This window comes from Artemia sp. Qi Xiang Cuo, chromosome 1 (assembly GCF_049724085.1).
Source record: "Artemia sp. Qi Xiang Cuo chromosome 1, ASM4972408v1, whole genome shotgun sequence".
Classification (NCBI taxonomy): domain Eukaryota; kingdom Metazoa; phylum Arthropoda; class Branchiopoda; order Anostraca; family Artemiidae; genus Artemia; species Artemia sp. Qi Xiang Cuo.
The window spans coordinates 94238728-94252672 of NC_142794.1; the positions used below are offsets into that span (position 1 = coordinate 94238728).

Consider the following 13945-nt stretch of genomic DNA (forward strand, 5'->3'; position numbering starts at 1 on the left):
AAATTTTAAAGAGGGAATCGCCATGACCTTCACCCTTGGAACTATACTATTTTCCACACAGTTTTTGTATACATTCATGTCGAAATTATTATTCACGTAGTGTCTAGGCACCCCTTTGCAGAATTTTTTTATTACCTCGATGTGTGTTTGCACACAGTACACCTTCGGACCTGCAAGCACACCACTGGAAATCAAGTCACTTCCCGTATCTGATTTTAACATTAATAACTGATTTGGGGCCTGACGCTTCACTAACTCCGGGTAAATGGACTCGTCCCAATTGGTAAAGTCCATTCGAGAGCTTATGTGCGCGCCTTTTTCCAAATCTTCCAATAAATTCGCAGTTCTAGCTTTTAGCAAAAGTGAATCGGTGCCCCCGTAATATACTTGAACTTCTCCCTCCCCCGGCCCTTGGCGCCTACACACATCGTAATAGAATGACAAAATGAGTTTTTTTTACATTTCGGTTATTGCGCTGCCACCTGCAATATTTTCATTCAGAATTACATTTCTTTTTTTCTATTCAAGAGGACCATATTCGAGTCTATGATGGTGAATGATGTGAAGTTTGGATCGGCAACGAATCGAGCACATTCTTTTGGGTCAGTCACAACGTCACAACGACTTTGATTACGTACACTCTCGCACATTTTACCGAAGGCTGAGTTCAAAATGAGTTTAAAAATTTCTTTTTCAACCTTCGTTTTCGCTTCGGAACGTTTATTGACAAAAGTGTCAATAAATGTTTTCAAATAGGGTTTTTGATCAAATTGGAGGGCTCTATGTATCCTTGTGACGTTGAAACCGTTGGCTACCATCTACCGCAAAAGAACGTGATGTAAAACGATATTCTCTTTCGGATGAAGGTCGGCGATAAATTTTTGTTTTGAAGGTGTCCAGTGCACACCACCATTCTCTACCTTAGAAATATTGTATGGACTCAAAGAGTCCCTAGTCACCGCTCTGTTTATGCACGGGAAAACAAAATCCTTCACCGAGTCATGATGCTCCACGGGTATTTCACCATCGATTTCAAAAAACCATCCTCGCGGTCAATTCTCCTCAACATTGGCAGTGTTGTGGAAATCTGAAGCACTTGGATCGATTAGCCATTTGTAATTTCCACACGGCAAATAGCAGTGAAACAGTACTAGCCGATAAAGGGAGTTTATTCCTAAGAAATCTACACCCATCTTTACACCTGTATCATTTCCAGTAGGGTCAGTTTCAGGGATACGAACTCCATGAAAAACATACCCTCCCCTCATTGATCTCTCTACAAATAGATGCTGATCCACGTCGGTGATCAAACCTATTTCCTCTTTACTGATTTATGAATTAAATCCATCACCAAATGAAGAGTGGAAAAATAATAACCTAAATCCAACCCAAATTCCCCATAGATTTTATCCGTGTTCTTACACACAATATCCAGAAACGTCAATACATCACTTGCCAGGTACAATCTACAGTAATCCCACCCGTTTGTACACTCTCCCTTAGCCCAAACCCTCTTGGCAAATTCATCGTCGACAGTGGTGCCTTGACGCTCGTAAAGTGAATCGTAGAATGAGGTAATGGACGGCAATTGTTCCTCAGAAAGCCTCGCGATGGAGTTGTAGTAGTAATACGGATATATGCCCTTACAAGTTAATAAATCGTACATTTCACCGTCTGGAAAGTGCTGTTTAATGAGGTGTTGCTTAAGGAGGGGGAAACTATTAAAATCGTCACTTTCCTGTACTTCAATGAGTTGGCTTAGGGATTTGGGGAAGAAGCTAAAGGAGTCTAAAAAACGGATCTTTTTCATGCACAATTTACTGTTATCTATTATTTTTCATTTGAATTCTAAGAGCAGCAGCTTTTCAGATGATATGGGTATGATATTATAAGAAAAAGAACCATCTATCCATGCGCCATCTACAAATCCATCTCGTTGCAATCGTGCAAACGCCGGTAAAATAAATTTCATGTCATAGCTGGAATTGTGTATATAAACAGGTAGAAACAATTGTTGACTAATGTTTAAATTACACGATTGACGGGCCACTCCACGAAACTTGCTCAATCCCGATACAATCGGGTTGCCCAAATGATCGTGGTTGCGGACCATCCCTTTACTCTTACCCCCTTTCCCCTTTCCCTCTTTCCCATTACCCTCAACCAATTCCCCCTTACAAACCCAACATATTTTTTCAGTTTTAATGGCCCACTCGTCCTCTGGTGATAGAGTCATTGGATAGGATGTATTTCGCAGCCGTGATATCGATTTATTTGCTGTTTTAATGAGTGCTGTCACTTGTGAGAGCATACAATCCTCACCACTCAATCTCTCAACTACCTCTACCAAGTGCATGGAATTACACGAGTCTCTTTGTGCGTGAGTACAAGAGACGGCAATGACCTCATGTTTTATAACGAGATTTGAATTCAATGGATCATACACATTTATGAGAGCGGCTTCGTAGTCTAAGGCCACCTTGTCACTGTTGGAGTAAGTTTTGAAATTTCTTAATTCGCAAGATGGCCCTGTCACCGCTAACCGTTTGCACAGAATGACATCCGTGACGCTTACAATGCTTCATATGATTATTTAACTTAATTTCTGACCGGAATCTAGAAAGATATGTTGGAAAATAGTATCATTTCCCTTTATACTCCTTTCTACCCTCACTTAAAACCAGACTTATTTTTGGTATCGGAAAAAAATGTCCAATTGAATTGGGATCCCTGGCCGGCTTGTAAAGAAGCCAAACCCAATGTTCCACTGATTCAATGGACTGAGCCCTCACTGGAAATATAACCCCCTTTTTACGGTCACCCCCCTCAAATTCTGTTTCATATTGTAGCACAGTAACACCAATTTTTAAATGTGCATTAGCCTGCTCAAAAATAGTTATCCCATTAAGTGTTACTGGATATTGATCATTTAAACAATTAAAATCTACTTTAAGGAAATTTGGACTCCCATTAACTGCATAATTGTCCCACAGTGCCTTACTGGCTTCCTTTTGCAGAGGCTTGTGAGCTGCCACAAGAAATGCATATTTGAAGCTTTGAAACCCTGTATCAAAATTGAAGCGTTGTACACCTTTACACCCCTTTAAATCTTCATTATATTCGTTGCTCGCCACCCCACTCCCGTGGCCCCCCTTAAAATAAAATTCTTTTTAAATTTACTCACATTAATATCTAAACTCCCAATAATTAAAACCACCGACCCACTACCCAAATCAGTATAGTTATCCAATTTTGTTACTATATTATCAACCCATTCCATAGAAACACCCTCAAAATTATTCAGGTCCGGATGAAGTGGTAGCATTTCAGTACGTAAATAACCCTCATACACCTCTTCCGCCTTTTCATTGAAATAAATTATTTTTTGTGCGATGGCAGCCTTAATCCCATCCCTCCCATCACCCTCCCGAATCACTCTTTCAAGAAGGGCTCGAATCTTGTCCACATAGGAGTGTACTATGTCTACCGGATCCGTTAAGATGCTACCTGATGTTAGTGAATTAAATGGATCCTCAAACTCAGACCTATAAACAAATACATTGTGCAAGGCAGAGTCAACTAAATTAAAATCGGGCATAACAGGGGGCGTTACGGGGATTTCATTTCCTCCACCAATTTGTTCAATGATGGGGATGTTACGTTGTGTCAAATCCCCCAACTCACTCAACAAACCCTCGAGTGTATCAGGACTGGGACGATCAGCACATTCGAGGGTAGCTGGTTGAGCCATACCCCCTAAAGATGTACTTGGTACATTAATGTAACTATCTCCTATATTCGGAGGAATCATACTACAACTATCATCACCAAAATAATCGATTAACAACTGTTCAATCCATTCCTCTGACTCGACATGGAGATCGTCTTCGAGTTTTGATGGTTGTGATAATAACGGTATCTCCATGTTATCAAAATGATGATTGTTCCTTAGATTTGTTGCTGGTGAGAGTTTTTGTATATTTATCTAAAAAATGAATGTGAAGTTATTTTTTCTTTTACAAGAAAAAGAATATTTAAATTGTGTTTGTGTGTTTTTTTTTTTGTGTGTATATTTGTGTGTTTGTGTGTGTGATTTTGTCTGTTTGTTTACGTATGTTTGTGTGTGTTTTTGTGTTTGTTTTTGTTTTTTTGTTTGTTTTTGTGTTTTTGCTCGTGTGTTTGTGAGTGTTTTTATTTGTTTGTATGTGTGTGTGTGTTTGTGTGTGTGTGTGTGTGTGTGTGTGTGTGTGTGTGTGTGTGTGTGTGTGTGTGTGTGTGTGTGTGTGTGTGTGTGTGTGTGTGTGTGTGTGTGTGTGTGTGTGTGTGTGTGTGTGTGTGTGTGTGTGTGTGTGTGTGTGTGTGTGTGTGTGTGTGTGTGTGTGTGTGTGTGTGTGTGTGTGTGTGTGTGTGTGTGTGTGTGTGTGTGTGTGTGTGTGTGTGTGTGTGTGTGTGTGTGTGTGTGTGTGTGTGTGTGTGTGTGTGTGTGTGTGTGTGTGTGTGTGTGTGTGTGTGTGTGTGTGTGTGTGTGTGTGTGTGTGTGTGTGTGTGTGTGTGTGTGTGTGTGTGTGTGTGTGTGTGTGTGTGTGTGTGTGTGTGTGTGTGTGTGTGTGTGTGTGTGTGTGTGTGTGTGTGTGTGTGTGTGTGTGTGTGTGTGTGTGTGTGTGTGTGTGTGTGTGTGTGTGTGTGTGTGTGTGTGTGTGTGTGTGTGTGTGTGTGTGTGTGTGTGTGTGTGTGTGTGTGTGTGTGTGTGTGTGTGTGTGTGTGTGTGTGTTGTGTGTGTGTGTGTGTGTGTGTGTGTGTGTGTGTGTGTGTGTGTGTGTGTGTGTGTGTGTGTGTGTGTGTGTGTGTGTGTGTGTGTGTGTGTGTGTGTCTGTGTGTTTTGGTTTGTGTCTGTGTGTGTTTCTCTTTGGGTTTTTTTGTGTCTGTTTGTTTTTGTTTTTTTTTCTCTATTTGTTTCTGTGTGTGTGTGTGTGTCTGTGTGTGTGTGTGTTTGTGTGTGTGTTGTGTGTTTGTGTGTGTGTCTATGTGTGTTTGTGTGTGTGTGTCTCTGTTTTTGTGTGTGTCTGTGTGTGTGTGTGTGTGTGTGTGTTCGTGTGTGTGTCTGTGTGTGTCTGTGTGTCTGTGTCTCTGTGTGTCTGTGTCTCTGTGTGTCTGTGTGTCTATATGTGTCTATGTGTGTCTGTGTGTCTATGTGTGTCTATGTGTGTGTGTTCTCGTAAAGGATTTTCATTAAACCAGTTGAAAGTTTGATAAGGTAGTGCGAGATATTTCATAATATCAGACAAGATTTTGATAGTATCATACAAGAGTTTGGTAATACTATGCAAGATTTTGATAATCTTGATAAAATCAGTCGAGTTTTGATTGTGGCTGAAGATATTGCGTTAATAACTTGCTAGATTATGATATACCATGAAATATTTTGTCAATAACTCCAATGGTTTTGATAATGCTATGTAAAGTTTTGATAATATCATTGATGATTCTCATGATACTATGTGGGATTTTGATAATATAGCATAAGACATTTGATAATTTCAGGCATGATTTTAACAATATCACACATGATTTCTGTGATGCTTGATAATACTTTGATAGTACCAGACACGATTTTGATAGCATCATTCCAGATTTTGATAATAACTTGCAAGATTTAGGTAATACCAGAAAAGAATGTCATAATATCTCACAAGGCTTGCAAGACAGGATTTTGTAATATTTAAACATGATTTGGTGTAATGTAGGCCTAGTGCGAGACATTTCATGGTATCAGACAAGATTTTGAGAACATCTTTTATTGCTACGTAATGTTAATACCAGACATGATTTTGAAGACATCGTTTTAAATTTTGACAATATCAGACACGTTTGATAGTACCAGAAAATATGTTGTTAATGCCAGCTAAGATTTTGATAATACATGCATGATTTTGTTAATAATTTGAATGATTTTGATAATACTACTCCAGGTTTTGCTAATGTAATAGATGATTCTCGTTATATCAGGCGAGATTTTGGTAACGTAGTGCAAGATTTTTCATAATATCAGACACGATTTTGATTATACCACACAAGATTTTGGTTATACCTGATAATATTTCGATATTAACAGAGACGATTTTGCTAGAACCATTCTAGGTTCTTATAATTACTTGCAAGATTTAGGTAATGCCCTTGGAGTGGTATTTGTGGAATCGGAACCGTGGATTCGGGGACAGAAGTGGTGGAACCAGAACGGACGGAACCTGAATCGGTGGAATTAAGGCTGGGACTGGAAGTGATGGAGCTTGGAGCGGAATTGGTTGAATCGAAATCGTTGAATTCGGGAGCGGGGGCGGGGGGAGAAGGGGCGGAACCACTACTGACGGAACCAGAATCGTTGGAATCGGGACTTAGACTGAACCGGTGTCGGAACCCGCAGAACCGGAACTGGAATTGTAAGCGGGGGACAGATGTGGGGAAGTGGAATTGGATGTCACATTATTAAAACAAAATATCTAAAAAATGTCTTAGGGATGATGAGGTGTGCCAGAGGGTCAGTCATAGTGTGGTACGATGGCGTGAATTTACATGGTGTATCATGTTTAGGACGACTTGCGAAAACACGAACCAGTGGATCTAAAGCATGGTTTTTAAAAAGAAAATACCAACATTCAAATTGATAGATTTTAGCATGCATGTGCGTCTAATAGGGTAATAGAAATGAGGGATTTTCATTAAGACCTCCCAGAAATATCTCAAATATCTCCTATAGTGGTATTACCCTATATTAATAGAATTATGAAAAGCTGGTGGGTTTTTAAAAGCTGGGAGAGCTTATGTTTTTAGAGAATTAGAACTGTCTCGTAAAATGTAGTGATATCATAACCAATTAAACTACAGACAGCTTTATAAATTGCTCTTTTATTTTGCGCAGCCTATTTCAAGATATGATGGTCCTTGGTGGTTTTTATGCGTGGATTCGAATTTTTCAATGATTTTTTTTAAGTTTGAACAAACATAGAGAAATGTCATGACACAAAAATAGACAGAAGGTTACCTAGACAAACAAGACAGAAGGCTATCGGCTTGTATTCTAGATGTTTTCTTAGGTCCTAGTTAAAATAGAGAAACAGATTTAGTCCAAGTCAGAAACCAAAATAAAGTTGAAAGAGTCAAAAATAGAAAATAGAAAGTCAGAAATAGTCTAAGGCCATGGATAAAACTGCTTTGGACCTGGAAGATACAGCTAGACGGCATAGTAAAATCGTTCTAGGCGTTTACCCCCCCCCCCTCCCTCCAGCGATTAACCCCTCCCCCGGAAAATACCCACCTCCCCGTGGAAAATACCCCTCGGAAAATACCCCCCGGAAAACAACCTCCGAAAATAACCCCCGAAAAATACCCCCGGTAAATATCCCTCGTTAAATACCCCCCCCCCCTCCCTGCAAAATAAGGCTTTTTAAATTTAAGAATTTTATTTGAGTTTTTTTTTCATATCCGTTGGGGGACGGAATTTTGGTACTTGTGTATTATGCGCCACTCACTCAAGTTCACGCTGTGTAAAACTCGAGAACAAACCGGTTTCTTCGATAGTTTTTATCAGCTTAGTGCGAGACAAGACAAAGACAAGTGAAAGAATGGTGTCCGGCATTTAATCCACCCCCCAGCCCACCCCCCGGCGATTACCCCCCTGAATTATATCACTTTCGACAAATTTAACTTTACATTTCTTTTATAGCGTATTCTCTCAGAAAGATTGCAATAACTATCTACCAGAGCCTAAGGTAGCCGAGAAGGAATGAAGTGAAAAAGTAAAGAATGTGCAGGATCTTGCACTACATTGCTTTGTTTTTTACGTCAGTATCAATTTCAAATACTTGTCAGGACGATATTTCACGAACGTTCACATGCAAATCCAAGTCCGATAACGCTTTTCAGGCATTTTCAGAGGAAAAATGGCAACCCTGTTCGAAGGTGAGTCATTCATAAGGTTAACAATTAACACTACCTTTTTTGGTAGGTCTGTGATCACAGTCAAGTGGGTAAGTGAAAAAAAAATAAATAAAGATTGTAAATGATTCCTTTGGGAGCTTTAAGCTAAAATCAAAACCGCTCATGGTAATGGTAAATAGTGATCAATTCCATTTGTAACCAAAATCAAAATTATAAAAACAATATAACATTCTGAGCGTAACAGTAAGCAAAGTAAAGAGTGAAATATAATAGTAGTCCCGGCAAAAACATATTATTATTTGTTTGTTTTTCTTTTATTATTATTTTTAATTTGTTGATTTTCCTTTTCTCCTCTCCAGTCATTTCTTGTGGAAGAGGTGGTCTTAAAAGCTTGGGAGAGGGTTGTTCTTTCCCGTTCTAATCTGATTCTTATCGTATTTTTGGAAGATCTAGTCTGATTTTAAATGCCTAGATATTACGATGTACAACTCTCACTTCCCTTCGTGTCCCTATTTGACCCAGGCACCCATATACACACATGGCATCATAATGATTTTTAAAATATCGTGAAAATAAAAATAGAATAATTACGTTGTTTCTCCAAAAATTGCTCATACAGCGATGGGGGGAGGTTCTAAATTATACACATTGCTCAATTTTCCTATAGTTATTTAGTAATCGAAAAAAAAAGGACAGATATCTGTTCTGTTTGAAACTTCGTTGACCTTTCCATAGAAATAGAAAAACTATGGTTGAAGCGGCCTTGAAAATTGGACGAAAAAACTTTATCATTGGTCGGTTTGAAAATGTAAGCCACTGATGAAGGTGACCCAAAACTAAAAAAAATCAATTTTAGGCTCACCCCCCAAAAATGGTGCACGAGAAAAACCCTCATCTTTGCGACTGACTTGAAAATTAGCTCTTCCTTAATTTTAATGGGCGAAAGGAACCACAATTCTAAAACAAAATTAAGAAGGAAATCGTTTCGTCAAAAAAAAAAAAAAACCCATAAACTTTGTCTTCCTAAAGGTATTAAACTTGCATTGGCCAGAGGAAGTTTTTGGATCCAGGGGATACAGGAATATTTTGGTTAGGGGTGAGGACTATCTAAAGGGAGGTTGGTTGACCGGATACATTCCTTCTTCGTATTTGATATAATTGTGAACAAGATAAGATATTAAATGTCAGAAATATGTGTATTTCCTTTTTTTCTTGAATAAAAAAGATTCAAACAAGCTTTTATAAAACTAGTATTATTAAAAAGAACCTTTTCAATTAAATCACTATTTGAAAAAAAAGCAAAGAGCCAAAAGACAAAAAGAAATAAAGTCGTGTAATAATCCCAACTTAGAACAAACAAAAATATTTTCTACGAGTGAATAAGACCAAAAATGAACAAACATTATTGTGAATATTCAAGTAAAACATAAAATGAACAAAAACTACCATAATAAAGAATAGGTAGGATTATGCCCTCTAAGCATTCTGAAAGTCAAAAATTATATTTTAAGGCTAATAAAGATTGAAAATAAGATTCTTAATTCCTGTCCCCTTCGTCTCCACTCAAAACCTCTAAACACCTAGAAAACCATTTCTATTTCATTGATAAAGATGCGTAATCTAAAAAATTGGTTTCTTAAAAAACGAACGAGCGAAAATTAACTTAAAAAACCAAAGTTTTTCATACGGAAGTGAAAAACAAAATTGAACTTGAAAACAAAAATGTTACTGCGTCGCAGATGACGCAAACTATGTAAGCAAAACTAGCTTAAATAAACGGACTTTTGATATTCTCTAGTGCCTGTATAATTATGAAAAACAGCACTTAATTAAAAACGAAGCTTGCTTGAGTTTTTAAGAAAGTTTTAATTATGGACTAAAAGTTAGTGATATCGTGGTCAGTGCAAGGCTATTGACATTCCTATAAACTAATCTTTACTTTCTGCAGAACTTTGACTTCCTCGACTTGATAATTCTGCCTACTTGGCGCTAGCGTCGAGAGAGAAGACATTATCTTTCTTCTGGAACCTGGAAGTGTGTAGTCGCGGGTGCATATTTGAGTGTTTCCACCATTTGGCCACGTGGTTGTAATCTTAGTTGATGCGAGTGGGGGTTTCACTTGGCATTAGAAGGGGGTGCTCGTACCATCTCATCTTACGCTGAGCTTCTTGCAGAGAAAGTTGAATCTGCTTCGTACGAGTCAAGAAGTTAGTGTTGTCTATGAAATTATAACTGCGGAGTCCTTCTATCTTTCAGAGTCCTTTGGTTTGAGTCATATCCTGCTTCTTCAAAGTTGTGTTGGCAGTTCGCCAAGTGTCTCTGCTGCATAGCAGTACTAAGCCTACAAATGCGTTAGATGGATTGGTAGATAGATTTATTATAGCAACAAAAACCGTACAACAAATATACATAGAATATAATTAATCAGCTGATGCAAATGTTTCATAATCATAAAGTATCTGCATCTTTCTGAGGCGGCTGACTACAGTGTTGTTCTAGATTTTTCTGAGCCTCTCTAGGACGGAAGATTACCTGAAGATTCTTGCGTTGACTTTCTTTTGACTGATCCATCACTTGACAGAATTAAGCCAAGGTACGGTAAGGCGTTCACGACTGTTACTTGGTTTTGATTTACTTCGACTGCAGGAAGGGTGGGTTGTGGTGGCTTTGGATCAATTAATATGATTCTCATTTACCTCCCTCCGATGTTGAGCTCAACTTTACTGGGTTCTTCTCTTGTGACTGTCAGTGCTGCCGCAAGTTCCTTGGCAATGTTTGTCATGAGTGCCAAGTCGTCGCCAAAGTAATTATCACTTAAAAGACTGTCACCGAACTTCGGGTCGAAATTCAGGCGAGTAATCATCTTCATCATCAGATAGTCAATGGCACAATTGAATAGTTTAGGTGGCACGGTGCATTCTTGCCAAACTCCTGTTCAATATTTGAATGGGTGGCTAAGCATCTCGTTGACTTGGACACGGCATTTCATTGGTTCATAGAGTTTTTCAAAGAGAGAAAAGTACTTCTGGGGTAGACTATTTTATTAGTATGAGCCACTGCGAGTTTGCTTACGGAACAGCTGGAAATAAATATTGCTTGCTTCTTTGGTTTCTTCAAGGTAGGCTGGAGAATTTGTTGATCAGGGTGATAGCAAACTGTTTAGCCGGCGTGGAGAGTTCCGTTTTGACCCTTTAGCTACAGCCTTTCCTTTTCCATAGTCGTAGGATTATTCCAGTGCCAAAATCCTTGAGAATGACCTCAGTGCACTATTTTATACAGAACCGTTTTTGGAAACAAGGCAAAACCTTAGACTTCAGGCGCTCAGCAACTGAACCGGAGACAACAGGCGCACAGTTATTTTTCGATCTGTGTATGAATCCAGTAACTTCGTCGAGGTGAAATGGCTTCATCAAGACTCCAAGATAGAATCATGCGTTCAAACGATGCGGCTCTCAGGTTAGACTAGGTTCGGAGACGGGACAGCGTTGACATTGAGGAAGGTGGAGAAGTAATGATTTCATCTGTCGAGCTTGGGTGTTTCATCTGGGGAAGGGGACCCGTTTGGAGATAAAAACGATGTCTAATGACGTGGATCCATTGAAGGCAAGTTCATCTTCCAGTTCCTTGGTCTTGTCTCGGACAACCCGCTTCTTGTCATGATGGAGGAGTTTATTTTTGACACCATTCAGCTTGGTATGTGCTGGCATATTTGCCATTGTGGCAAATTAGAGGGCATTGTTTAATGGCTTTTGAAGATTCCCATTCTCCCTAGGAATTAAGTTGGGACTCGAGGTACTCAAATCTATTTGAGATTTTTGCAGCGTGCTTTCCTCTGATACTTAGATCTTTAAGTTTCTTGAGATCGAAACGAGCGACGCTTGCATTACTAACTCTTGACTCGCATTTCTTTAGATGCAGAAGCAAGGCTATGGCCGCTGTTGCGTAGTTCGGCTCCACTGTACGTTTGGCAGCTGGTGAAAGACGATCTTCATCTCTGATTTACGATGGTCGGGTCTATTATCATTCAAATCTTTCCATCGCTGCTGTACCAAGTATGCTTGCGTATCATCTTCTCTTGGAAGAATAGGTTTTTGATAACTAGGTTATTTAATGCGCATAGCAGCAAGTGACGGGTTTCATTTCTGGTGCCGAATTTGGAGTCGTTCCTCCAATTAGGCCATGCCCTTTGCCAACTGGATCTGAGATATTGGTATTAAAAGTCACTCAGAAGTCTGATAATTTTGTGGTATGGTATCTGCGACAATAGCGCTGACAGCTAAGAGTAGAAATCGTCTTTGGTGGACTCGGCGGCGTTATTATTTGGGACAGTAGCTTACTATTATGCTCAACTTTCCTTGCTTGTGTTGAAGCTGTGCTGTCGTTATCCTGTCTGTGATTTTCTGGGATGATATAAGACACTTCTTTGCATCCGTGATCATGACGAAGCTTATGTTGGGCTAAATCATTTCCAAAGTATAATTATTATTATTCCCCCTCCCCCCAAGGATTCGGACTTATTGCCGAGAAAGTGTTTTCTGGTGATGCTTACTATTGAGATATAACTCCCGATAAATCTGGATAAATCTAGGCTTTAACTCCCGATAAATCTGGGCTTTCCCTCCTGGGAAGTTTAGCGTCAAGACGATCCAAGTGGTGATTCTCAACCTGCCTCTATTCAGTTAGGTTCATTTTTTCTTTAGTTTTTCTTTAAATAACGGCATTTTTTTTCTTTAGTTGAATTTTTGTTTCTAGATAGGTGTATAAGGAATGGACCTACGGAAGTAACGGACCTACATACGTCTATCTTTATCCAGGCAGACGTATATACAAAGAGCTTTGGCAAACAAAGACAAGAGAAAGACAAACAAATTTGGCCTTTAAAGAGCAATCTTTGACACTGTGCAACCGTCCCTGTGCTTACACAGGGACGGTTGGTACAATTCCTCACCTGCTATTAAATGGATTGCTTCCACCCAAAGAAGTAGAAACATTTTGCCCCAAAATTCAGTAACTTCATTTTAGCTGGGGAATTACTCAATTCATTAAAGATCCAAGAATTAACTAAGTGTATTTTGCCCAAGTCTATATACCCTGTAATTTTGAAACATACCGAAAAAAGGAAAACATAAGTCGAATTTTATCTCGTTGCGAATAAATGCAAGTAAATTCTTTTTCAAATTCTCTTTCTCAAAAAGTACTTTTTTGTCCATTTTCAGGTGTCATGAACTTTGAGCTCATTTTCATCATTTTGTCTCTGGTTCATCAAAGACAAAAATTTTTGGGCGATTTCCTGTCAAAAATTACATTCAAAAAATTAAATTACAAACAAAAATTATATTCAAGATCTCTTTTCTTCATTGAGGCCTAATTGCCTTCAAAGTTTCAAGCTGATCATGGACAAATGAAATTTTAATCTATTTTGATTGCCATGAATCGATACAGCCAAATTTAGTATCAACGTTGTTTGTCTGTATTTTCTCTACTCGGCCAAGGGACTTGTGGATTCTAAATTTCATCTGGATCGATGACTAACTAAAAAAGGGGAAAATGTTGCCATATTTTAGTGCGTTAAGAATATATTAGTCTTTTTGTCTGTACTGATCAAAACTTGTAAGGTCTAGTAACTGCGCTTTGCCAAGGCAGCTATGGCTGCTCGGAAAAAAACAGTGTTTTCATCCATTCTCAGGTGAATAAATATCTTTTTTTCTTTTTTACTCCCTGATCCTATGAAACTACAGAAAGAACTTCAAACTGACTGGAAAATAAAACTTGGTTTGGTTTTTTTGTTAGGGTCCGATTGGCTCTGGAAACACAGTCGGCTCTGGAAGCCGTTCGAAAAACATTTTCTGGCCCTTCTTTGGTTCGATTCTCGGGTGAACTTTTCAGGGATTGGGTCGTCACATAAATCCTAATATCTTTCTTAAAGATTTTTTTAAAGATCATTTTGTGCTTTCTTATTTTTCTTTTTTTTTATGAAAGTGCTACTGTAATCTTAGAATCTTTGTAATGA

The 13945-nt window shown here is 38.7% G+C and overlaps 1 protein-coding gene across 1 annotated transcript in view; it reads left to right on the forward strand.

Moving 5' to 3' along the window:
- Positions 1-13945, forward strand: part of LOC148956945 (uncharacterized) — a 108925-nt gene that overhangs the window by 18044 nt on the left and 76936 nt on the right. The window contains exon 2 of the mRNA XM_089087897.1: positions 7721-7956. Within this exon, the coding sequence (XP_088944023.1) occupies positions 7801-7956 (156 nt within the window). The 5' untranslated portion in view covers positions 7721-7800. The remainder of the gene's footprint in view (positions 1-7720; positions 7957-13945) is intronic.